The 27,695-nt window shown below is 40.0% G+C and overlaps 4 protein-coding genes across 4 annotated transcripts in view; 3 read left to right on the forward strand and 1 right to left on the reverse strand.

Moving 5' to 3' along the window:
• The window catches only part of LOC125235359 (nucleolar protein dao-5-like), a 431,115-nt gene extending 421,746 nt beyond the window's left edge, over positions 1 to 9,369 (forward strand). Inside the window, exons 5-9 of the mRNA XM_048141902.1 lie at positions 1,071 to 1,176; positions 7,124 to 7,228; positions 7,685 to 7,778; positions 8,924 to 9,117; positions 9,227 to 9,369. Coding sequence (XP_047997859.1) covers positions 1,071 to 1,176; positions 7,124 to 7,228; positions 7,685 to 7,778; positions 8,924 to 9,117; positions 9,227 to 9,239 — 512 coding nt within the window. The 3' untranslated portion in view covers positions 9,240 to 9,369. The remainder of the gene's footprint in view (positions 1 to 1,070; positions 1,177 to 7,123; positions 7,229 to 7,684; positions 7,779 to 8,923; positions 9,118 to 9,226) is intronic.
• Positions 9,319 to 15,884, forward strand: LOC125235361 (nucleolar protein dao-5-like). The gene is made up of 6 exons (XM_048141904.1): positions 9,319 to 10,740; positions 11,169 to 11,247; positions 11,358 to 11,440; positions 11,884 to 12,046; positions 12,660 to 12,828; positions 13,397 to 15,884. The coding sequence occupies exons 1-6, from the start codon at positions 9,463 to 9,465 to the stop codon at positions 13,596 to 13,598; spliced, it is 1,974 nt and encodes a 657-aa protein (XP_047997861.1). The 5' UTR covers positions 9,319 to 9,462; the 3' UTR covers positions 13,599 to 15,884.
• A 1,654-nt stretch (positions 15,885 to 17,538) lies between these two features.
• LOC125235458 (synaptobrevin homolog YKT6) lies at positions 17,539 to 21,480 on the reverse strand. The gene is given in 3 exon segments (XM_048142028.1): positions 17,539 to 21,068; positions 21,071 to 21,226; positions 21,342 to 21,480. Coding segments are annotated over 2 exon segments (594 nt in total). The 5' UTR covers positions 21,171 to 21,226; positions 21,342 to 21,480; the 3' UTR covers positions 17,539 to 20,574.
• A 164-nt stretch (positions 21,481 to 21,644) lies between these two features.
• On the forward strand, positions 21,645 to 27,540 carry LOC125235418 (transcription initiation factor TFIID subunit 8). Its single transcript, XM_048141976.1, has 6 exons — positions 21,645 to 21,913; positions 22,002 to 22,100; positions 22,209 to 22,396; positions 23,487 to 23,637; positions 24,544 to 24,678; positions 27,362 to 27,540. The coding sequence occupies exons 1-6, from the start codon at positions 21,766 to 21,768 to the stop codon at positions 27,466 to 27,468; spliced, it is 828 nt and encodes a 275-aa protein (XP_047997933.1). The 5' UTR covers positions 21,645 to 21,765; the 3' UTR covers positions 27,469 to 27,540.
• The last annotated feature ends 155 nt before the right edge of the window (positions 27,541 to 27,695 follow it).

Consider the following 27,695-nt stretch of genomic DNA (forward strand, 5'->3'; position numbering starts at 1 on the left):
ATGTAACTATTCAAAGCGGATGGCAGCAAAAGCTGTCACACTGTATAAAATAGGTATGTTTGATCCAATATTTTTGGTTTAGTATCGAATGTTCCTCGGGCATAAAAATGATTTGCTGATACGGATGTACGGCGATTTAATCGTATCCGGTCGACTGACGCTGCCTTTATAGGTATACTTGACCTTTACTCGATTACCCAATAAATAGGACGAGAGCGGTTTATCAGTGCCGAAGTCATTAAGTGTTGTCGGTCTGTTTTAAAGAGTTTAAACTATATTATTATACACATGTTTTTATTTTAATGTTATTCGCCATATGATTTGAGATGAATGACGTGCTTGTCTTATTTGTCTTCTATATTTAATACTAGCTTTTGCCCGCGGCTCCGCTCGCGTTAGAAAGAGACAAAATGTAGCCTATGTCACTCTCCATCCCTTCAACTATCTCCACTTAAAAAATCACGATAATTCGTCGCTCCGTTTTGCCGTGAAAAACGGACAAACAAACAGACACGCACACTTTCCCATTTATAATATTAGTATGGATACAGATGTTTTTAATGTTATTACTATGCATATGATTTGAGATAAATGACGTGATCGTCTTATTCGTCTTCTTTATTTATTAAGTACCACAAAAACATCTACTTGCTTCTACCATCAGATCACACCTTTCCATTCGCATATTATTATTTTATCCCGGCTTATAATAAATATCTACTTAATATCATGTTGCTAAAACCCACTTAAAACAGGAAAGGAGAGATTCTCAATACAATACTCATAAAGATTCACGGTACTTTCCATAAAGATCTGTGAAATCTAACAAGCCGTTGAAAATTCTTGTCCCTTTTCGTGATATTTGCTAGAAAGGGGCTTTGCACACTTCGACCGATTCGCACGTCGTCGTTTCAAAATATGAGCGTGATGCGCGTATAACGTTTTCTCAAACTTCGAAACGACGTGCGAGCGAATCGAATCCAATGTGTATGCACAAAAGTTCATAAAACAGACCTGTAAATTCTCTTACGTTGTTCATGAAATTAAAGGGTTTGTCTGTTTGTCCTCAGGATACTACCAGCCGGCTGGACCGCTGATCAAAGAAACTGGTGGTGACACAGAACGCGCGCTGCCGCGGTACCACCCCCGCCACATTACCACGCCCCGCACCCACCGGTAAGTGTTTTCTAGTGCTAGTACTGTAGCCATACCCAATATACCATAGCCATGGCTTATACTCAGGGTAGTACTAGCCGGCTGGATTGCTGATCAAAGAAGCTGGTTGTGGTGACAGAGCAGCGCGAGCTGACACGGTACCAACCCCGCCACATTACCGCACCCACCGATAAGGTGATGGTGATCTCTAGAGTACTGTGTCCATGGCTACTCAGGTTAGTACCAGCGGGCTGGATTGCTGATCAAAGAAGCTGGTTGTGGTGACAGAGCAGCGCGAGCTGACATGGTACCAACCCCGCCACATTACCGCACCCACCGATAAGGTGATGGTGATCTCTAGAGTACTGTGTCCATGGCTACTCAGGTTAGTACCAGCGGGCTGGATTGCTGATCAAAGAAGCTGGTGGTGACATAGAGCACGCGCTAACGCGGTACTGTCACCGCGTCACGGACAAATTACCTTGCGGACCACGCCCCACGGTCCGCACCCACCGATAAGTGATCTTTAGAGTTCTGTGGCCATAAGTTCTCAGGATACTACCAGTCGGCTGGATTGCTAACCACCCCGCACCCATCGATAAGTTGGGTGGTATGTGATCTAGAGTCTAGATACACATCTCTAGACTCTAGAATACTACAGTATGTTGGCTACAGCCATGGCCCATGGGACTCAGGATAAATACTTTCGGCCGGCTGGACCTTTGTGGTACTGACCTGACACAGCGCGCATTCGAGATCTGACCCATGGGTGGCCGTGGCAAAATGGATGATATCAGCTAACGTAAACGCCATTGTACCTATAAATAGAATGTGTTAAGTTGCCTTTTAACCTATAATTAGAATGTGTTAAGTTGCCTAGAAATACTGGAACCTTTTAAGCAATTTAGCCGCATTAAGGTCCTCTTTGTTTAATAATTACGGTTAAAAAACATCACCATTACAAAGCTTAACACTCGCTCTTACAAGCCGCACTGATCAAAGCGGTGCCGTTATCTATTCCTTGTAGACGCGCTCTGAGGATAATCCCTGATAAGTTAAATGACTTGAAGTGTCGCTTGTGCCAGTGGTTTTATTAGTAAGAACTTGAGAAAAACACTGTGAAATAACTTCATTTTATTAAAACTTAGATAAAAAGTGACTGCTGCCAGATCCTTCTATGCTTTACTCGTAGTTCCATTTCTACTTTGCTGATATAGGTCTATATATCATTCCAACATAGGCAGAAGTATTCTCTTTTGTTTTACATTACCCAAAGACAACCAAAATAAACAAATCAGTATAGTTTTTTTACGCAGTTTTCATGTTCGCTCGTACTTGCAACTGTTGTACTTTGTCACAAGGAACTTTTTTGGAAAACTCCATATTCTAGAAATTCCTTAGGAAAACCTCGGTGGAGATTTATATATATAAACCCTTCTTAAACTATATTATAGCATTGGCAAAATGACAATATTAAAGCGACACTGAAGCGTTTCAGAATGCAGCAGCGTCCTTGAAATGTACTAGCGGTCATAAGTTTATCACACGTCATAACTAGTGACGTCACACGCCGCCTACATAAGCTCCGTGATGTGTGAGCACATCATTATACAGTGCTTGTTCAGTTCAGTCAAGCTTTTCATTGACGTCACCGTGTGCAATGTGCAATAACAATACGTAATGTGGACGAAAATTGTGCGGGTAGTGTGAAATTAAATATTACGCGTCAATGAATCTGTAAATTGTATTTGTTCGAATTTGATTCAATATTCCATTCATTCTATTCTAGTATAATTAGTATCAAAATACAAAGCTTCTAATAAAACAATCATTGATGTGTCTGAACACTGAAACTAAAACCAGTACAGTGGAAACTGGATAAGTGGAACCTGGGTAAGTGGAAAACCTCTTAAAGTGGACCCAAATTCTCGGTCCCAGTCCCTCAGGACCGAATTACCTCTATAAGAGGAATTTTGGGACCTCTATAAGCGGAATCCATTTTTTCGTAAATTTCTTATTTTTACCTCTGCAACTGGAAGCAGTCGTCTCTGAAACCTCTATGAGTGGAAAAGCTTGGCGTTATAAAATTTGTATTTTTAATAAACCACCACAAGGAGGGTAGTTTATTTCGTTAACATTATGGTTTGTGTTTAAACTATATATTTTGTATGAGATTACACATCGTTCAGTTTAGTTTTATCTGCGGTGCGGTACCGTGCTGTTGGATAAGCAATGCCTAAGCACACAATCAAGTATTTATCTCTTCGGGATAAATTAAAAAAAATCTGATTTTTTCATTAAAGTACAATCGGTATATTGATTTATTTAACCATACCTACTGGTTTCTCTTCCATAAATAAATATTAGGAGTGATTTTGTGTATAAGTTACTTCAAAACAAAGGAAAAATATTGTTTTGTATAACAGTATTGTAGGTTATTTACAGTATTGCTTTTTGAAGTCAGGATCACAAACCTATTTTTTGTTTATTTATATCTACATGCATATTAAATAAAATATAAATATTCATTTGACCTCTATAAGCGACATTACTAGCACCGACAACCTCTATAAGCGAGAGCCTCTGTAAGTGAGAAAACGTTTTATTTGAACCTGGTTAAGTAGAAAACTGGATTAATGGAAAACCTGGATAAGCGAAACTAAACAGCCGGTCCCTTCCGATTCCACTTATCCAGTTTCCACTGTATTTGGAAGTCTATAAAGTGATAGACTAATTAACTGAATTATTAGTTAACAATAAGTTAATGTAATGCGGAGTGATGAAAGCAATGTTATAAAACGAGTGGTAAATATGAAGGTGGATGGATACAATGGTAGTAGAAGGCCTAAGAAAAGATGGATGGAATGTGTGAACAATGATATGAGAGTGAAAGGTGTTAGTATGGACAAAGAGGATCGAGTATTATAGAGAGTTACTGTCGAAGTAAAATGTGTAATCACAGTGCATAGACTGCCATCTCTTGACACAGGCTTAAAACCTTTGAACCTCAGTTTTGACAATTTGGCCCATATTCTTAGGCAGCGTTCCCACTTAAGCGTCGCGTGTCTCGGGGCGCGCAACGGACGTCTCCGCCACGCCGCCTGAATCACCTGAATGTAATTCAAAAAACGTCTCTTCAGTACATTTTGTATTGGAATAACGACGTTATGTGACGTTTTTTGAATTACATTCAGGCGGCGTGGCGCGGACGTCCGTTCCGCACCTCAGGACATGCGTCTCTTAAGTGTGGCCGGTCCCTTAGATTGATATGTGTTAAAATGTCAAATATTAATATTAGCGCCATCTAGCTGAGGGTACCCCAAAGGTGTAATGCCATCTAGGCCACCGTACCTTTTTCTGTATGGTACTGAGGTACGTTTTTTAACCGCCGCCTCAAATCTCAAAGGAAGGGGTTCTCAATTCGTCTGGTTTTTTTTTTTATGTTTGTTCCTCGATATCTCCGTCGTTACTGGACCGATTTTGAAATTTTTTTTTTATTGATAGTATATGCATGCAGATTGGTCCCATTTTTCTCAGAACCCAGTTCTGATGATGGGATGGGATGGGATGGGGTCTATAGGAAGTTATATATGTCTTTGGTATGGAGATGACCGCTCTCTCTATCAGAGAGGAATGGAGGAGGAAAATCTGCTGCGCCGACCCCAAATAATGGGAACAGGGCAAGAGATTGATGAATGTTAACATAACTTATACATCGCTGTGTAAGTACTGTGAGTCAAAGTAATTATGATGTGAACATTGTCATACAAAATTACTAGTGTGATACAAAAATAAAATTTTATCTGAATTTATTGAAATACTCGGTAAAAAAAATGTAAGCGATATGATACGCTCAATAACGGGTCACATGTTATTCTGGCCTCAAAATACCATAAGCGTTTATCGAAATCGTTAAAACCATTATTGATAAAGCTATAACACATAAACAACAACTTTATAAGTACCTATACTAGCTTTTTATGATTATTGTTATTGAGATTATTTGAAACCAGTATTGAAATGTTTATTACTTTTAGGGATTTAATAAAAAGATAGTTAAGTAAAATAATAAGTTCACAACTTCGCCCTTTGACATGAGTGACATGACTTTGCCTGTCGCTTCACAGGTCAATAAAAGAAAAAGAATTCAAAGTATTCAAACATAGTTACAGGTGCAGGCCACGTGACTAAAATGAAAATGAATCTGTAACAATTTCTGACTAATTTCTCTTCTATTAGCTTAACTGTAAAGCAATGGATAACTAAAGAAATGTGTCAAAGTTAGTTTATACGTAAGAAAACGTTTGCCACTTTTTGTTTTCTACCTACTATTTTCCTCTCAGGCTGTAGGTACTTAAAAATTGCACCGTTTAGGCTATACAAATTGCCAACTAATGTTTATCTTTTCTTAGAAAATCGATAGTTTTATCGATAAATGGGACATCCCTAAGGGACCATCCACACTCATAAGACGCATGTCTTGCGGCGCGCAACGGACGACTCCGCCACGCCGCCTGAATGTAGAGGAGACGTTTTTTGAATTACATTCAGGCGGCGTGGCGGAGACGTCCGTTGCGCGCCGCGAGACACGCGACGCTTAAGTGGGGACGCTGCCTAAAACTGTCAAACTCAAAACGTCACCGAACTCATCCAAAGTGAAAATGGGTATAAATTGACGCCCTCCTTTATTATTGCAACTTACGGCAATTTAACACAACCTCACAAAATGAGACAAACCCATGCACCTGTTAACAAAGCGCTATTAATTTCGAAAATGAACATTACACACAAAGGTAATTAGCGGGACAAATGCCCAGAGCTCCCGATGGAGTCGAAACGAAACCCGCACAAATAGGCCCCATGGGCACGTCGGGGATTAAAATGTAGGGATTAAATTGTCGACGCGGAATGGTGACTGCAGACGCACTGTAATCGCCAACAACACAAACATTACCAGTATCACGAGTACCTACAGATGTGTAGTGCGAAAAGGTTTTCCTTCTTTCCGGAAACGTTCGTATTTATCGTGCTAGTTCAGACAGACAGTACTTTTTGTACTGACACTGGCTGAAATGAAATAGCATGACACGTGCGTACGTTTCCGTAAACATACGCAGGAAAAGCTTTTCGCACTTCATCTGTACGTGCAATAATTAGGCTACTTTCCGTTTAGTAAAATCAGCTTCTTTTTAAGAATTGACAAAACGAATTTTAACGATGCTCGATGGCATGTAGTGCTGTGTCACTTGTGTCAGCAAAAAGGCGAACGATCTTAATACTTTGGTCTTTGTAAGATAGATGGTACCGAGCGCGTATTCTATTTTTACTTTGTCTGCCTATGTCTTAGTTGTGTTGTAGCGTCAAACAAGGATGCGTTTTGGCGCCACCTCTTTTCATCCCTTACTTTGATGTAGTCGACTGTTTGACTGTTTTAAAACGTTAGCCGATGTAATCCGTTTTCTTCATCGCATTGAATACAGTGTCTTCAATCTGCAATAAACGACTGAGGGCTCATATGAAAATGTCTCTTGATTTTTCAAGTTTGTACAAGTCAAGATACTGTATGTAGGAATTATGACTGCTTTCAACAGTGTCGACGTAATAATGCTTATGTTATCGTATACAATTAATTGCCGATATCTATCTAATTAAATTGAACACTGTTAGTTGTTTATTTGAATTGCTAAACGGAATATAAGAGGAAATGTTGTAGTTACATTAAACGCAAAACTTGTGGTGTGTTGATAAAATAGGTACGTTATAATAATTTATGATTAAATAAGTAGGTAAATTAGTACAGGGAACAGAATACATTTTGTAATTAGGTAATACTTACATACCTACACTAGGCAAAGTCATGCATGTACTTATAAGTAGAGATGTATCTATTGTATATATATGTCGATAAAATGTGAGGCAAATTATGATTTACAAAAAAAATATCTGAGGTAAATCTTTTTCGTTACAGGTACTTCAGCAGTATGGGCCGTACTACCCATCAGCTGATCTCTGCTACCAATACTACCGGCCACCGGGGCGATATCATCTGCCGCCACCACAACCAGACGCACCGGTGAGCTTCATAGAATAAGTGGTAGATAAGATTTTCGGTCTGAGAAAAGTAGAAATCCGACATTCCCTGTTCTACTAGGAACTTAGGCAGCGTCCCCACTTAGGCGTCACGTGTCTCGCGGCGCGCAACGGACGTCTCCGCCACGCCGCCTGAACGTTTATTAAAAAAAATATTTAAAAAAAACGCTCCAGGCGGCGTGGCGCGAGCCGCGATGCCTGGCGGCGCGTCTTACGTCCTTCCTATACAAAATGTACTGAGGAGACGTTTTTTGAATTACATTCATGCGGCGTGGCGGAGACGTCCGTTGCGCGCCGCAAGACATGTTTCGCTGAATTGCGACTGAGGCAGTTTTATATGTTTGATATTTTGGGTTTCTTAACCTGTCTCATTAAAAAAATTACAATTAGTTTTACCATCTCCGTACCGTAAGTAAATAAATGTTTCTTTCTGTTCCAGATGGTGGGAGTCGGAAGCGACTCGTATCCCCCGCCACAGTACTACGGCCAGCCGCCGTGCTACCAGCACTCGCCGCAAAGGATACCATATGTCGGTCAGTAAACACCACTATCTATATGGATGCACCATATAGATAGCACACCTCAGACAGTGGCGATCAAATATATAAAAAGCGCGTTCCTACGCACACAGTCTAAGCTCGTGTAGGCGAACGCGCACCTTGCTTGTATGGGTGAGATATGCATGAAAGATCGACTGGTCGCGTTCTTGACAGGTGGTAAAATTTACATGTGAGGTATCCGAGAACGGGTGGGCGGCACTTTCAGCGGGAAGTAGTGAGTGGCCATACTACTCTTTACTCATTGTACTGATTGTAGTTGTACTCTTTATTGTGTAGTAGTAGTAGTAGTAGTAGTAGTGTCATTTACGAAAACGCGTGCCTTCGTTCGTATTATCATGGCATTCAAATTTATAGTTGACAAATTGACGCGCCATCGCATTAGACACGATATATGTAAATAAATTAGTTTTTCACTTTCCAAATTACGCAATGTTGTAGGTATTTTGGGATCCGTAGGTATGTATAGTTATTGAACTATCATGATAAAATACACTAATTGCAGGAATTTCAGTATGATGCCAAATATCCAAAGATATCCTATTTTGCATAAATTATTACACAGAGAGATAATAATGTCCTAAGAATTACACTAATTACCATAATTTCACCATACTCATCGATTATCGCACTATCAGATTGCAATTCAATAGATGAGTTAGTCACTAGCACTTGATCAATGTAGACAATGAGTCATGTGCATCCCTTATCTAAGTCCGGACATGTTTGAACTCATGCAAGTGACGTGTAATTTGATTATATTATAGCTGTTTTATTATTTGTGTCGTTTCATTCACTCGGCCTCAACGAATGGAAACGCAAATGGCTTAGGTAGATACTACCTATTATTTTTACAAGACATCGATCGTTCATTTGGGGATCTTCTTTTTGTCGCCTTAAATTTTAAGAATGTTTGTTAATATTGCATAAGATATTGTAATTGCGAGAGGAGAGAAGCTTTTACGCACATTTCAGAATTGTATAACTTTTCTCCCCCACTTTTAGGGTTCCGTATTTAAGTTGTAAGCTCTGCTGATTTAAATTAGCTCACGTAGGTAAATTCTTGGAATAGAATGTGTAGTCACAAATATGTACCTAATTAATATGACATTGTATTGCAGAATACCGCGGATGCCCGTGCCCAATCAACGCGTGTCCAAAAAACGTCCTTATTGGGCCCGCTACTGGTAAAGCCCCAACCGGTGGCGGCCCGGCAGACGTCCCACCTGCCCTCGCGCCGCCCGGGGGCGCCTTCCGAGCGAAGGTGCGGGCGTGCGCGCTGGACGCCGTGTCCGACACCCACGGCAGCGGAAAGGTGAGTCCCCGCCACCTTTAGAAGCTTCGCTGACGATTTTTCTTTACAAGCGGTTCGGGCTTCTCATTTATAATCACGTGTATTAATTTAACGTAATTATCTCTCTCAGGATCCGCCTCTAGAACCGGAGCCGCCGGCGGCGGCCGACGCTCCACACCCGTGTCCCGTGCCGGCCATAGGCGGCGCCTCGCCCAAGCGGGAGTTCGACGTGCGCGACGCGCTCCGCCTCCCTCGGGAGCTGCCCGGGCCCGAGCCGGGGCCGCCGTCGCCGGCGCGCGGCTCGGCGGGCGCGTGCGCGCCGCAGCCGCCCCCGCCGCGCCGCGCCGCGCGCGCCTCGGCAAGGCCATGGCGCGCCGCTCGCTCGCCGGCGACGACACCGGCCTGCTGCTCCAGCCGCCGCCCGCCTCCAACAGCGACGCCGACGACGACGTGCTCGCCATCTCCCCTCCTCTCTGCGTTCCCATCGATCTCTCCTCCTCCGATGAACGAACGACGCCTCTGGTCGATGTCAAGAAGGAAAACGAGGGCCCGACGTATTCCCCGCCTCGGAAGGCGGAAACCCTCGCTCTCCGGGAGCACAATATAGCCATGATCGAGGCGGCCGCGGCCCCCGACGCGCCCGAAGCGGTCAAGCGGAGATACTCCCGGCCGAAGCTGGAGATAGAGATGAAAGACGCGGAGCTGGAAGATCCTTGCCGGACGAACGGCATCGGCGAACATGTGAAGCTTCAGAAGCGCAGAAAGGTCTCGAGCGAGCAGACCGAGACGCGCGTCGAGACGGTCACGAAGGAGCCCAAGAGGAAGACGCAGAAGCCGAGGCGGTCGCCCAAAACGCCCGCGGCGGAGAGGAAATCTCTGAAAAGAAAGTCGGAGAAGTCCGCGGAGGAACCGGAGGCGAAGAAAGCCGTCGTGGAACAATCCACCGTCGGCGACGACCCGCGACTTAAGAACGTGGCGGCGCTCCCGGAAGATACTGTCGCCGTGAAACCCAAAACTAAAAGTGCCGTGCTGCTTGATAATTTGTTAAGGAAAAATAGTATTGATAGGTTGGACGCGAAAGGATACGGCTCCGATAAGGAGATCAATCCCGCTGAACTATTCTTTTCGCCGAGCGAAAATATCGCGCAAACAAAAAAGACATTAAACATTAATAATAATATTGTGGATACGAATGGTACCGTCAATGGCGTCAGGTCCACGGGATCGCCCGCAATAGAGAAAAAGTCGAGCAAGAAGGGGTGTAAAATAGAGAAAATCGATTCTACAATAACGCACAATATAAAATCAGTATTAAAACCCACCGAGAAACAGGATTACGAGGAGGAAGCTAAAGTGCCAACAAAGTGTGAAACTGAAAAGAATAGTACCGTGGTCTCTGGCGAAGTTACTGTAACAGAGGCCGTGAAAGACAAAAGTGAGATCATTAAAGACAAGAGTGATGTCAAGGACGATAGTGTCAGTGTTAGTAATAAAGTTCCCGAAGTGAAGAAAGTGGCGAAGAAGAAGGCGGACGCCGCTAAAGACGATAAGGAGGCCGAGAAGGAAGGCGACAAGGAAGAGCCCAAGGAGGTTCCGAAGCCCGTGAAGCGGTGCAAGCTGGTCGACAAGGCCGTGGGAGAAAAGGTAAGCCTTTGTTTCCCGTTCTTCTTCTCATAAGATTTGATCATTCGACTAATACCATGTAGATGTAGTGTAGGGACGCTCAGCCAGAACAAAAGGACATCTTTTAGTCCTATCCTTGAGTTCTTCTGCTCTTAGTATGTCTCTACCAAATGTATTATATCGCGGTGCCGCATAGAGGTGTCTATTGAGAGTGTTGTGCCCAGTAACTATCCCTGTCGACTAATACCACGGTGACCGACTGACCGTGCGTGTCAGGGGTTCCGCTTCTCCGCCTTAATCTAAAACTAACGGCTACAAGCTCGAATCTAGTTCGCCTTCTACATTTCACGCACGGTCTAGGTACTCGTACTGTCGTTTCTTATTTATGTCTTCTTCTCGTACCTATAGTTTAGTATGATTATAATACTTAATATGTTCACCGTTTTCAGGTGAAATTGTTCGCAAAGAAGGGCGTGATCAAGACCGACGAAGCGGCCCTGCTGGTGGAGGACGCGTGCGCGTCGCCGACGCCGAGCGCGGGCGCGGGCGCGGGCGCGACGCGCGCGCGGAGGCCGCGACGCCGGCGCTCGCTGGGGGCGCGCGCCGCCGCCGCGCCGCCGCGCCGCCGCCCGCGCCCGCGCCCGCGCCCCGCGCGCCGCCGCGCTGGAGCAACGGCTGGACGTGGGACGGCGAGGACCACATCTCTAAAGTCTACCTCAACGTGAGTATTGTATTACCTATCTAAATATATAAAAGAAGAAACTGACCGACTACCTGACTGACTTATCAACGCACAGCCGAAACCGCGGGTCCTAGAGATTCCAAACCTCCTAGGGGGGTGAAATGGGGGTCCAAAGTTTGTGTGGAAATGGGAAACCAAAATTAGTACGCGTTCGAAGCCGCGGAAAAAAGCTAGTGTTAGGATACCTATGCGTGCGATCTCTAGCGCATTCGCCGTACTATTGCGCCGCTTTTATTTAACTCCGATTTAATATTTAATGAACGGTGAGCAGATACCTCAACGGTGTTTTGATCAAAAACTATTGTAAAACTTTAAACTCTTTTCAAACAATCGCAAATGCGGATCCAGTTCAGTTTAGTTCCTAATGAATACTTGTCTAGACTAATGAGATGGATCACCACAAATCCCTTTGGTTTTTACAGAACGACAGCCGCCTAGACCGCACGGCGCGCTGCTGGTCGCGCATGACGCACGCGAGCGGCGACCGCGTGGCGCGCGGCGACTGCGTACTGCTGCGCGCCTCTTCAGCTCGAGCTCAGCCTTTCGTGGCGCGCGTGGCACGCCTGTGGGAGAACCCTGATGACGGTGAGTACAGCTGGCTACACCCCGCGACACAGCCGGCTACACCGCACGCGAGCTGACCGCGTGGTGGATGACGGTGAGTACAGCTGGCTACACCCCGCGAGTACATAGCCGGCTACACCGCACGCGAGCTGACCGCGTGGTGCGCGGCGACTTACGTACTGCTGCGTGCCTCTTCAGCCCGCGCTCACCCCTTCGTGGCGCGCGTGGCACGTCTGTGGGAGAACCCGGACGACGGTGAGTACGTACTTGCTGCACCCCGCTACAACTTCATTCCTCTGACGTCGGTGTAACAATCGTGCACATCGTGTAACCATCCCAATCTTCGATGAGTAGCAGCCACCGGCTAGAACAGGTTGACTATTCTGATTTCTGATCACATTCGACGCTTTTCTCGTGTTGATTTTCAATTGTCATCAACTTTCATTTGCCATCAGCAACAACGAATGTCATTCATTAGATGGATAACTTTACTGTTAGTAAAACCACCTGCATTTTGCCCCATTTTCTTTCATAGAAGATAAAAAGTATTTTGTATTAAAGTCTTCGCTTATTAAAAAGGAGAAAAAAAATGTCTTCTGCTCGATTCTTAAAGTGCTGTTTCCTTATATTACAGGTGAAATGATGGTGTCCCTCGTATGGTACTACCGGCCGGAGCACACGCACGGCGGCCGGCAGCCGGACGACGCGCCGGACGAAGTCTTCGCGTCCCGACACCGCGATGCCAACTCCGTCGCTTGTATTGAGGACAAGTGCTACGTGCTCACGTTCAACGAGTACTGTCGGTGAGTTACTGTGGTGTTGAGTGTCCGTATTATTACAGGACGGCAGCCGGACGGTAGCCGGAACTAGCGTCTCGCCTGAATCGAGGACAAATGTAACGTGCTCATATTTAAGGAGTTCTGTGGCTATTTTTTTAGGTTATCATTATTCTTCTAGCTTTGTCCCGTACTGTTGTGGTCCGCTTGATTTTTCTTTTTGCCTTTTACTGTTATCGATCCTGTACAGGTCTTTAGCGAACCGACAGACGCCGTCAGTCATTACGCCATCGCTGCCTTGGTTTGTCCCTATGCGAAGAAAAGTACCTTTGGTATCTAGATAATCTAACCTTACATTATCTTTTGTATAGGTAACTAGCTTTTGCCCACGGCTTCGCTCGCGTTAGAAAGAGACAAAAAGTAGCGTATGTCACTCTCCATCCCTTCAACTATCTCCACTAAAAATCACGTCAATTCGTCGCTCCGTTTTGCCGTGAAAGACGGACAAACAAACAGACACACACGCCTTCCCATTTATAATATTAGTATAGATAACTGACCTAGTTAACTGACGTCGTTCATTTGTCATTTCCAGGTACAGGAAGCGGCTAAAAGCCATCGAGGAGGGCGTGACGGTGGCGCCATCTATCGTGCCGCCGATGCCGGCGGCGGACATCACGCCGGCGGTGGCCACCAACGACTCCAAGCTGCCGCCCACAGTCTCCCCGGATCTGGTGCTGTTCTGCCGCAAGATCTACGACTTCCGCTCCAAGAAGATACAGGTCCCCAACAAGTGACCGCCAAACACCAAAGCTAATTTAGGACCGAGTAGACCCTAATACTAGTACAAAACGTTCCCGGTGCAAATATGTAGTAGTATCGCCTTTTCTATCATTACGCCGTTCCCCTCAGTTGCTATGTGATGTGATTTGGCGTAACGCTACTTATGTTCATTTCGTTTCGTTCAGGAAATCGAGTGATGCCTTTTATAATGTGTAAGTAGGTTGTAAGCGACGGTTTAATTGTGTAGTGATAGCGACGTATTTTCTTTTATTTGCTTAGAGTGCGCTGCGTCCTATTTATTATAATACCCGTAGGAGCTGAGTGTAAAATTTAATCTATTTTCTCGTAGTTGATTGGATTACGGCTAACGATAAGTTTCGATTAGGCTGGATGTAAAAGGCATTTATAATTACTTTTAATTACCTTATTGTTACATTGTTGTCAATGTAGAGTCTATATTAAATTATTATTTTTAGTTAAGCATATTATTTTAAATCAGTGCAAGGCCTGGGGCCCATTTCTCGAAAGGTACAAGTCTTGTATTACAAGTGTGTTTCCATGGAAACCCATACGATTTGACAGTTCGCGCACTTGTAATACAAGGCTTGTACCTTTCGAGAAACGGGCCCCTGGTCCGCCATCGGCCGAGGATCTCCCAGTTTTCTGTTTACGTTCCTTCACGTTCAAATCATTACCATTTTACAAATAAAATATATGTGTGATATAGTTTCAATCAATTATAATTATCTTTTATTATGTGAAATAAAATTATGATCAATTTTAATGTATGAACATTTGCAGATAAATGAAGCTTGTAGTACCTAACCACATTTTGTGAGGCATACATCGCACACTGGAGATTATTTTCAGCGGGTACAGACTCGGGTATCATTATAAATCTCAACGTCATGTTGTGTCGTAACTAAGGTCTATTATACATAGATTGTTTTTCGTAAGTAACTATGTCCTGAATAGTTGGAATTATTGTTCCCTCGGTGTGCGAAGTATTGCTACAGCGTGAATGTATCTTCACTTATGTATACAATTATATCAGGAGTAGTTTTTAACATATAATGTATTGAGTAGATATTTCTATTAAGTATATATGTGGAGTACTCTGCCTTGGAAGGAATTGATTTATATACTGCATTTCGGCTCTCTGTACGATTATCTTCGGTTTTCCCATTTCTTTACGAAGACTGAGCGAGGCGAGTGTCTCACGCCGTCAATTGAATCGAAATTCAAAAATGTTACAATTTCGTTTCGCGCAATTTTTTATCCAGTAAAAAACATAAAAATGAAAATAACAAATGGGAACATTGTAACATATTTTAAATGTAATTTTAGAGCGTTAGTGTATCAGTCGCTGTGTGGAAAGAGATATATGTGCGACTGTAATAGTGAAATCTCTGTATCATTAGAGACATAATTTTTAAGTAGCGCAGTACATAAAGTAAAAAAAAGTATATTTAACGTTATAACTCCCGCGTGGAAGTTCGTCAAAGGGCATTTATACGTTTGCAACTTCTGTAGGTACTTACTTCCTTCGCTATGAGTCTGGCCACTAAAAGTTATATCACAAAAAACAGCATACGGAAAAGTTACACAATTTTATGGTGTAACTTTTATGGGCCAGACTACTATCCTTGTCGTTTAAGTTGATGTTATTTTTTGTAAATACGCCTTTGTTATTCCTCGCAAAATTTATTATTCCACCGGCGGAGAAGAATATAATTCAAAATAAGATGATAATTGTTACATAACATCATCCTCCGCCGGTCTATTCCAAAGCATTAGTTCTATGTCTATTTTCTTTTTTTCATTGCTTCATGCCAAAAAATTAGCTGCAAACATAATTGTTCAGTAATACGATACCAATCTCCTCTACTTAGGTTACAAGAATGTTAACAGAGGCTGCGATTTCCCCACTGAACATTTCTTTTGGCGTACATTTCCTCAATGTCTTAGGCATGGCGGTGAATATACAAGAAAAATCTTGAGTCTGTCTAATTTACTTAAATTAGAAAGGCAGAAATAAAATGATAACGCTATGGAGTAGTATGTGATGAGTACTTAGTATGTTATGACAGAGAAAGTAGGTTCTTAAAAGAAACCTTCCGCTGGTACGCATAAGATTCGAAGTCGTTTAACCGCCATGTCCTTGTTACCAAAACGACTATTAGAAAGTATGCCATTCTTCTATAGTGTACGAATGGATTGAGCCTAAGCGAGTAGTTTTACTCAACCACGGAGCTAGAATATAGCGCGTAAGGTGCCAACTGAGAACAGACATCTGATACTTCACAGAAAGTCCTCCACAGTTCACTGTTTCCATTGAACTGTGGAGTACTTTACAATTATGTCCAATTTGGACGAAATTAAACAGTTTCACGGAACTAATGGGAAAGTAAAGAAATTTTAAAATCAAAATTTACCCCAGTTTACATATGCAGACTCTGATAACGTTATTGTCTTCTCATTATTCATTAATTAGAATAAATAAGTAAATTCCATAATAATTAACTACTATAAGTGAGAAATCTCCCTTGCTTGTAGAGAATTTGTTACCCGTTCTCAGAGTTGCATAGTCAATGATTTTTTTTAGAATTAGTTGTACTAATAAGAAAAAAATACCTTGTTTTTATTATTTAATTTATTTGTTTCAATGAAAATTATATAGGTATATTTTTATTATTGTAATCTACATAGTTATGTTGGCTGTAATTTAATATTGATGTAATTAATATATGTATTTTTATTTCAAGCTGTGTTTTTATTCTCATCTACGGATTGAACATCTAATGTTAACCCATAGGCAAGCCAGCTAACACGAACCATAAGCATCTCGGCGTGGAATGCATTCTAAATTCAACCTAGTCTGACAAAAACAAAAGAGTAGAAATTAAAAAGTGACAACATTGTAATGTAATCCCTTTCAAATCGATTACGTCTGAGCAAAGACATATATTTTTTGTCACATTTGACTGGTTCGAGTCCCGACTGAGGCAAGCGATTTTTCATAAATCCTTAAATGCAGAATTTATTGTTTTTAAAACAAAGGAAAGTTTGACACTCCATCCATGTGGCATTCGATTTTTCCACTCTGTATATAACTCCGCTCGCGATCCTCTTTGGTATGAGAAAACGGGACGACACTACGACTACGATGTTGCCACTTTTTAACTTCTACTATTTTTGATCTGACTGTACTGCTAATGGACTAAGGGTGCGCGCCCACGGGCGACAAAGTTGCTCGGCGACTTTCGTATTTGTATGAAAAGTTGCGTCGCTTCGTGTGCGCACTTTCATAGTAACCGACGGTCGCGACAAAAAAGTTGCTTCGAAAAGTTGCCCGTGTGCGCACCCTCTGAGTTCAGAGCCGCCAGACCTTCCTCATTTTCTCAAGGATTATTACCTGGTTCGGCCGGTCGGCCAGTTTTTTTGAAACACTAACTTTCCTTAAATTCTCAAGGCTATTTAGGAACATACTCTAATTACATTGTCCCAAAGTTTCATCCTTGAGAAAATGAGGAATGTCTGGCGGCTCTGGGCTCATGGGCTCTTAGTCCATAAGTACAGACTGAACTACAATATTAGAGCTAAAAAAGCATTTGGACCACAAAGTGAATAATTAAGACACTCATAACAGTAAATATCGATTATTTATTGAACAACGTCTAGAATAATACATACGAACAGCGGTATATTTGCTATTCGAGTTATAAATATAGGTACTTATACATTTTCCTAAAATGATGTTTGCATTTTCAGCAACTGAAATTTTGTCTAAGAAAAATAAATGTTTTCCATTTAGTATACAGTTGTTGTTGTAGTCCTAAGGCACCCCAGAGGTGCAAAGGGCCTTCACAAGCTCGCGCCACGCCTTCCTATCTTCAGCGACCCTCGTGGCCTCGCTCCAGCTCAAACCAGCCGCTCGTAGCTCATTTTCGACGGACCGCTTCCATGAGTGAACAGGGCGCCCGGGGCCACGGCTTGCATTCTGCGGTTTCCAGTCGAAAGCAATGCTCGCGTTATTTCTTTCCCCTCTCGCGTTATTTAGTAGGTATAGGTACAGTCATACAGTGGCACATCTTATTCATTACCAATCAAGTGTAATAATTATTGCTTCATTTAGGACGTGACCCACGAAAGTCAAATCGACATCTATTTCTCATCTAGAGCAATGAATTCACAACAAAAATGCAAAGACCTTCAAAACATTCCAGGTTACTATTTGTCTCAATCCCTCATAAATCCAAAGCATCAAAATTCCTTACATTAATACCGTTTTACAAATACAAGTTACAAATATGAAAATACTGTTCCTCCACGCATTTGTTCAAGGTCTTCAGAACTTAGCCAATATCATATTATAATACAAAAATGGTGTCAAGTTTTCCTGTAAGTATACATAAATATATTCTGCATTTCTAGCAGCCTAGCAGACCTAGTTACAAAGCAGCCAATGTTGTTATTTCTTGTATTTTTTTTATTTTATATTAAAGTTTTAATATGTGTAAGGCAGTTAACTTCCCAATTAAGCCTCCGCCACACATAAAGCGTTTTGATAGCGTAGCGGAATGCGCTCGCAATCCGCGCTCGTTAGTTCCCGCCGGCGTCCGCTGGGCGCAACGCCAGCTATCGTCCGGCGCACCGCTATCATTGCGCTCCGCTACCGCTCCGCCTACGCTCTCAAAACGCGCATGTGTGGCCTTGCTTTTATTGGCAATGAGGATAGTAAATATAACCATAACAATTATTATTTTTTCTACAAATAATAATTCTTCAAAACTTCCACAATCTACATTGCAGCTTCAGAAATCAAAAAAAATATTGTATATAGTGAGATGATTTTTTAGATGACAAAAAAGGAGTACCTAGGTAATAATAAGGGCACCACCGTCTACGTAAACCGTTTTGCATGTGACATTTAAGTGTAATCAAGAACGATTCATAAAAAAAAAACCATTTCTACTCTTTTTTGCCATTCTGTACAGTAGAAATATGTGAGTGTGCATGGCAAAACGTCCCACTTTGTTGATTGCTATAAAGCCGCTTTGTCAGTTTATTCATATAAAGATACAAGTAAATCTCGATTTAATGGTGACAGACAAAGTGGGACGTTTTACTAAACAGATTCACATATGTAAACTAATTTAAAGCAACTGAAGCAATGATAATTGATAGCCAATAATATCTTGTGGTACAATGTTCACTGACTTATGTTTAAATGTTTGCCTAAAAAAACAAATAAAGAAGTAAATAATTCTTCAAACCACTTTTCGCTATTATTCTCATTGGTTTACATAGGAAATGTGTAATCTGTCCAAAATTCCAAATATAGATCTTACTGTTTAGACATCGAATCCTATTTTTAGTGACACCTATGAATTACAATTATCTCAAATAATTTCAAGAATACGAATATAGTCTAATAGAACATTTTTACTATTTTTATTTAACTACCATTGTATACATTTTATTTTAGTTAAGTACGTGATGATTTTATAGCTAACCGCTGGACTTATAATCATTTTGGTGGCTAAAAATCAAAACATTTAAAAGTAATAATTAATAAAAAGGAATGTAAATCAAACATTGAAGGATTAAAAATAAATGACACAAGTATTTAGATATTCATTAATATCCTGACAAATATGGACAAAAAAACAATCATCATATTATAAATGTGAGTGTGCACGGGAAAACATCCCACCTTGTCGATTGCTATAAAGCCGCTTTGTCAGTTTGTTCATATAAAGATACAAGTAAATCTCGCCTAATGGTCACTGACAAAGTCGGACATTTTACTAAACACACTCATCACATATCTGGGTTTTAAAGGGACCTTATTGTCGACGGATCAAGGGATCACGGGATCACAGGGATCAAGAAAGAGAGGACATCCACTATCCAGGTGGCAGGATGACATTGTGGCTACTGCAGGCAAGGAATGGCAAAGCATGGCAAAAGATAAAATAAAATGGAAACGGCTGGAGGAGGCTTTTACCCAGAAGGGGTCTACAGAATACAATCTATAATAAAAACTAAATTAAAAGAAAAGAAAATCTTTCTGTAGAATAATAAAGCTTAAATAAATAAATTGTCGACGGCGCTTACGGTGTTATGAACGGTGTTCGTATACAAATACGACGCCGCGGGACGTAAGCGCCACCGACAATAAGGCCCCTTTACCCAGATAACGGCACATATTTGTGTTATAATTCCAAGAATTTACACAATTTTGATTATGGCCAACATAAAGATCTATTTTAGCTGTTTGTTACAAATACTTTTCTGTTACACAATCATATAACATGATAAGGTGGAACTATAAGAAATCTAAGATAACATAGTCCGACATCACTAACTGTGAAAACCCAGTTTTATTCATACAATATGATTCAGTACAGTAACATTCATATAAATTAAATATTAAACTAGACACATTAAGTAGTACAGTCTAATCCACATTTGTTTTAACCATTTAATAGGCCTTATTAAAATTCTAGATGTTACAACTGTATAAAGAAAATGTTTGTGATGTTCAAAGAGAAAAGCATATATAAATATAAAAATCTACAATGGACAAATTAATCAAGTCCTAGCAAAACTTGTGCTTGAGCAAAACTTTGACATCCGCTTAGTCTCGCAGCTAACCTAGCAATATGATTTAAACAAAATACATCTGACCTTACAAACTCAAGTACATTGAAATAATCATTCTACTAACATTGATAACCTATGGCATTCAACATGGTCAAATTACACCATAAAACATTATACAGAGTGAGAGTGCATCTAATATACCCCAAAAATAATAATAAAGTAAATTGCAGAATATTAATGAGTTTCCCAGTTAAAAGCAAAAGCTTTTAACATCACACACAATACACATTTATTACATGTAATAAAGTTTATGTATGGTATAACATCAATACTTCACTCTAAAACAACTATATTATAGCCATTTAGATGACACAGAGTTCTTCAGAAGTTACAGCAACTATTGGTCTTTCGGGCAGTCTTGTAGAAAGCTTTACTGTGGTAAGACAAGCTGTCAGATTTTGCAACAAGGTCATCTAATTTTTCACCCCTCTCTAACACTGCTTTTATTGTGTCATGTAAGATAATTTTAGTCTCATCTAAGTCCTCCTGGATTTTTGTGAGAGCATCAGCTTCTCTGGGATTCTGGTACTTGACCAAATATTGTGGCAACACTGGGAAGTCTACTGTGGTGTTGTTAGCTGTTGGCCAAGTGTTAGCAGGGACCCTTGCTGTGAACTCGTCCAATATTTTGGTAATCAATGTGTGTGCAACTCTGCTGGGGTACTCATGATCCGAAATGAGTATGCCTGCCAGGTTGTCTGCTCTCACATACACTTGCAGCATATACTCGCCTTCCTTTACTGACTGTCTGGCAGCTGGCTGTGTCCTCTCTACCATTGTTTTACTAACAAATGTCATGAATTCTTGTACTGAACTTTTTGGAAGTAGCTAAAACTTGATAAGTCGTAGGCATCTTTTAAAATTGTCGCACTGTTTACTCCTTTATACAGAACTAGAAGCCCGTACACTTTCACCATTTTGACGAGAGGAGCAAATTTGATCACTGGTGTCACTTGACGAATCAAATGGCGCGCTGCAATGAACAATCACGACAAGCATTAGAAAGACAAATTAAGTTAATGAAACCTAAATTAATGGACAATCCGAATCATGAAATCTTAATAACAATTAAATTAGTGTGTCCTTACATCAGAAAATTTATTTGGTTGTCGTAATCAAATCACTTTCTCTCCGTGTACATAGCAACCATTTAGTTTTTGCTATTTATTAATTAATTCCACATAATTCACGCAAAATTACAGAACAAGTGAGATCGCTTACGTCACTTGATTTACGTCATTCAGAAACCCATGTCAAATGTCAACACGAAACGAATTATAAATATTTCAGCGCGTTTAATAATGTCTTAAACAATTCTATCAACAAGACTAAAAAATCTACACTGGCAACCCAGACCGAAACGTCAAATTAAATTAGCCATAAATTTTGGTTGGACTGGACTGTTTACGTTCACTTGTTTCTGTTTAAACTTGATTAATTTAACTATTAGCTGTTTGAATTATTTGTTCAACACAGAAATAAAACCCAGAGCTAGTTTCACACATTGTAATAATGACGGAACCCACTGAAAAAGTGGAAAGCAATTCAGACGCACGGAGGAGAATACTTAACATAGCAGTTTCCACAGTACTTCTAGAATCAGGCTTCGATGCTGCTGATAAAATGTCACTAGAGACGCTTACAGAGATGTTACAATGTTGTAAGTGAATTGTATATATATCTGCAGGTATCCCAATAGAATAAACTACACAGAAAAAAAAATATCTGTACAATGTCCAATGTTTCAGTTTTCACTGAGGTGGGAAACTCTGCTAAAGGATATTGTGAGTTGTCGGGACGCGTTGAACCAGTTCTTGGAGATGTTTTCATGGCTCTCATCAACATGGGTAAATAAAAATTAATACATTCAAACTTTCTCATTAAGAAACTGAGCAATCATTTATAAAAAATAGATTTAATAATAAAAACATAAGTAAAATACTGTTCCGTTTTAGGTATTAGCCTACAAGGCTTAGAGCAATATGCAGCCAGACCTAACCGACATGTGATCCAGCCCCCACAACAAGCGCCTGCACCGAGGACACCCGCCATGCTGTCTGCTGGGTCCAAGGCCAAGCCGGCACCACACATACCATTTCATCTGCCACCTCTGCCTGATCCACATGCTTACATCAGGACACCTGTAAGATTCAAATCACATTGTTTCTACTAAGTGAAAAATATACTGTTAAAAATAGAAATATGGAGCACACATTGCAAGCCAAAGAATCAAAGTCTCTACAAATAGCACCAATTTCAATATTAAAATTTTAAATGGAAACTCGGTCGCTCAAGAAACACAAAGATAGTGTGAGAGGCACAGGTTAAGTTTAACCTTCGTCTGTTTCTGTCAAAAAATTGTCATAGAATATTAACTTTGACATACATTTTTACGTATCTTTCCCCTTGTCTTTGTGGGGGGTAGTGACTAGTGACGTGCTATTTCATGACTATTGAGCTAAATCGGATCAGTTCGACCCAAGGAACAATTTTGTGAAGCAACATCACCACAGGTAAAAGAGCAAAGTCGCTAGTCTTACTTATCATTCAGGTCACCAAAGAGAAATATCGTTAGGGGAAAATCAGCATAGTTTGAAAATTATAAGTACTAGCTTTATACTTCCAAAGACAATATTGTAGAGAATTTATGAAGAAAATATTTCTCCTAGACATCGTGATGGTAGCTTTAACGGTTTTCATGGAAATATTAAAAAACTGAAATCAGGGAAACAAAAGTGGGGGGAAAGAGGGGAATACATTGACACCTCGGCGTGTTTCTACTTCCATATTTTCTTATAAACCTATAAGCTATATACATGCCAAGTTTCATGCTTTCTGCCAGCAGGGACTGTACTCTCATACTAATTAGCCGTTTCCGCCCTGCACTAATGTTAGAATCCTTATCAAACACAGACGGAGAGAAAATTATATAAGAACTAATATTAAGAATCTTGTTTTATGGTTGTATTTACTATCAACAAGGCATACCAAATGGGGCGGCATATTTGTTAATAAAAAGGCCCCTAATAAAGATTAACACTATCGCAACCAACTAACCCGTCTGATGGGGTGAACTTTACTCAGATGCTGGAGAACCCAACAAGCACGCAGTTATAAATGTCAACCAGTTTCTAATGAAGTGCGCCATTTTTTGTCTGGTAGCAAAAGTGTTAAGGTATAAAAATTATAAGAATCTGATTTGGTATCAATATCAACATACTTTGTAATTTCAGACCCACAAACAACCAGTGACTGAATATGAAGCGATCAGAGAAAAAGCAGCGAGTCAAAAGAGGGACATTGAGAAGGCTCTCACCAAGTTCCTGGCCAAAACTAGTGAGACACACAACCTGTTCAACACGGAGGATAACACAGTGTTTCCATGTAAGTCAAACATTTACTTTTAATTTTTGCATAAGGTCAATTACGACTGGGGGACAATTTTCAAGAACTGTACATGTTTTGCATTATTAAATAGAGTGTCCACTGGTCATATAATGGCATGCGTTTCCCGTGGATACACATGGAGGAGCTCAAGTTAATGGTGCATTACCCAACCATAAAATTAAAATTTTGAAAAACCCCTGACCGCTACATATGCACCTTAGTTTATATATTCTTGTCATGTCATCTATGTGAAATAGTTATTTGTTATACAAGGGGGCAAAGTTGTATTTTAACGCCGAGTGTGGAATTGAAAAACGAGCAAGTGAAAGGATTCTATAGTTGAACCACGAGCGAAGCGAGTGGTTCTACAATAGAATCCTGAACTTGCGAGTTTTTTAACACACGAGAAGTAAAATATATTTGCACCCGTGTGTAACACAAAACTTTTCCCCTCACTATAGCGAGGAAACTACAACGCAAAAAATGCGTTTATCACTGCTTCCAGTAGTTCCACAGGTGGTAAATCATCTTTATTACTAGATTCACCTACTTTTATCAATTTTAAAGCAGTTAATTTGACTTTATTCAAGGTCAAATTACTTTACCCACTAGTGGATAAAATGCGTTTTTACCCGCTGGTATTAAAGGACAAAACACGTGTTTTCGAGCTAGTGAGGGGAAAATAATATTGGATCTCTGCACTGGAAATCAGTTCAAAAAGCACAAACATTTAATTTCCTTCCTGTATTTAATACCAATTGTATACCATACCTGGTTACAAAACTGATCATAGAATTACTGTGTTGGCTAGGCGTAGGCGTCTGTAGCACAAAAGTTTCAGGTTAGCTTAAAATTAAATATACAAAAATTGTTTATATACCTAGAGTATTTATATATTCCCAGTAATAGCATGCAAGCCAACATTCCCATCGTACCTGGCGTGCTTGCTGCCGACAGACCAGGTCTTCGACTTTGATGAGCTGGAGTATCATTTCCAAGTGGCTAACAGGACTGAAGATATGCCTGCTGAGAAGAAAGGTACCCACTTCTATTTCTTTATAATTAATTTACGAATCATATTCAACATAAGAGGAAATGGTTCAGCTGCATCTCTTCTCCATTGTAGATCTTATTTTCTTCCCTGGTTATTGTAATGAAATTTTTTTTAGATATAATTTGATGTATGTTAATTGTTAACCATTGCCCTGAAGTGCAAAAATCGAAATAAGTAAATTTGTGTGTGTGTGGATTGAGTGAGCACCTTCCGAAAATAAAAAAAAATATGCTGATCATTTAGTAAAAGTTCTAAAACAATTGTAAAACGAATCTCTGAATTTGTAAAAAGATAAATCAAAAGATACAGCCATTAACATGTGCTCACTCAGTTCTCACAAACTACCAACGAAAACAGTGAATATATTCATTTAACATATAATATTTATATACTAACATTTAGTAAAAAATAGGCCAACCTACCTCTATAAATATTAGATCACCTAGTGACGTATTAAATTTTTTACAAATAGTTTCTTATGCTCACTCAATCCACACACTTTTGAAAAGCCGAATTTTGATGAAAAACATAAGATTTAGACCGCTATTATATGTGTATAGTTTAGTAAAAGTGAAATGGGAATTTGTAAAATACAAAACGAACCACTAACGTGTCAGGTTTTTTTATAATAAATTTTTGTAAGTGCTCACTCAGTCCACACGTTTTGAGAAAGTTAAAAATGTAAATATCTTACGATTTGTAGCACCTAAGACACTCGAAAGTACTTCAACATTTAGTAAAAATTTTTACTAAATATCCACCATCTAATATTTTATATTCGTTGTCTGGTTTTAAAGATATTCAGACATAACTTTTCTCATACAAATGTATCAAGTAGGGTGACTACACTATGTCGGCTCCTGATTTTCCCCACCTTCCCATTGTCATATTGAGATTGGGGAGTTTCGTTCGTTCAATTTTGATAATATTAAACTAATACCATATTAATTATCCATCTGCAAACTGTTTTTAGGTTATGTTCTTGGAGTAGTGATGATGTGTATTGTGTAATTTTTATCGACGTCAGGATAATAACCATATCGACATGCATGCATTAAAAAGGACATGAATGATAATTGGTAAGAAAGAAAGAATATAATACTTCACTAGTAAGAAACCAGAACCTGGTAATCTAATCGCGCTAACAGATGAGCGTACCGGATTTGTAAGTGGGAGCGAGAAATAGTTATTCTTTTCTCGCTCCCACTTACAAATCCGGTGAACTATTATCAAAATTGAACGAAACTCCCCAATCAATATGACAATGGGAAGGTGGGGAAAATCAGGAGCCGACATAGTGTAGTCACCCTACTTGATACATTTGTATGAGAAAAGTTATGTCTGAATATCTTTAAAACCAGACAACGAATATAAAATATTAGATGGTGGATATTTAGTAAAAATTTTTACTAAATGTTGAAGTACTTTCGAGTGTCTTAGGTGCTACAAATCGTAAGATATTTACATTTTTAACTTTCTCAAAACGTGTGGACTGAGTGAGCACTTACAAAAATTTATTATAAAAAAACCTGACACGTTAGTGGTTCGTTTTGTATTTTACAAATTCCCATTTCACTTTTACTAAACTATACACATATAATAGAGGTCTAAATCTTATGTTTTTCATCAAAATTCGGCTTTTCAAAAGTGTGTGGATTGAGTGAGCATAAGAAACTATTTGTAAAAAATTTAATACGTCACTAGGTGATCTAATATTTATAGAGGTAGGTTGGCCTATTTTTTACTAAATGTTAGTATATAAATATTATATGTTAAATGAATATATTCACTGTTTTCGTTGGTAGTTTGTGAGAACTGAGTGAGCACATGTTAATGGCTGTATCTTTTGATTTATCTTTTTACAAATTCAGAGATTCGTTTTACAATTGTTTTAGAACTTTTACTAAATGATCAGCATATTTTTTTTTATTTTCGGAAGGTGCTCACTCAATCCACACACACACGTAAATTTTACTAAGATTTCTTTGTGACTTAATAGGTTTAGCATAAAACAATTATAGGTATGCTTTCTAATTCCTATGCTATTGATTGCAATCTCTTGTATGGGACTGCACTTGGGACTTGGCATATTTGTTCCTTGGTTGGCCATATTAGCATAGCATAGCTTGATGTACAGTATGTTTGATCAATATTTTAATATCCAAACAAGATCAGGACTGCTTTTGTATGGAAACGTGATTGCACCGATCTTACGTCTTAAGTCCTATGCTTATTGCTCTCATTCTCCTCTTCTAACTTAAGGAGCTGTGCTCTTGTCGTCGGAGCAATCTCCAACTCGTCTGGTCCTCTGCCAACTCCTTCACCTTCTGGTACGACCTTTTCTTTAATTTGGGTCAAATAGTTTCTCCTAGGTCTTCCTCTTCGTCTCTTTCCTTCTACGATGTTTTTGAGAAACAGGTCGTGTCGTAGCAGATGTCCAACTAGTATGCCTCTTCTGTTTTCTATTGTCCTTGATATATTTATTTTTCTTTAATCCTATCTAGAACTCTAACATTTGATATTTTTTCTGTACCTCTAATCCCTTCCATTCTCCAATCTCTCTATCTCCTTTCGACTTTCATCATTGTCCACGTTTCACAGGCGTATAAGGCGATGCTTATATGTTTATAAATAAATATAAATCCTATAATATGAGATTTATTACAGACCAATCGGACAACGAAGGAGACAATGGAGGTGATGACCCCAACAACTCGCAATCAGAGAATCAGGATAACCCGCCCCCCTCCAGCCCAGAGAGGAGTAAAACATGAGGACGGAATATTATTCCTTGTCTTATACATATTTGCAATTATGATGTTAGAAATAAATTACTAAGAAGCCTGCATGGATCAATCTCATTTAAACCGTGAACACAGTCAAAAATAACATTAACATTGGCTTAATTTGCCTCCTCTTGTCTTGACAGTGACTTTGCTTTGCAATTTTTACACAACCAAATCATATGGCTAAACCTTTGACCTCCAAAGACGGCTGCGGA

This window comes from Leguminivora glycinivorella, chromosome 17, assembly GCF_023078275.1.
Source record: "Leguminivora glycinivorella isolate SPB_JAAS2020 chromosome 17, LegGlyc_1.1, whole genome shotgun sequence".
NCBI lineage: Eukaryota > Metazoa > Arthropoda > Insecta > Lepidoptera > Tortricidae > Leguminivora > Leguminivora glycinivorella.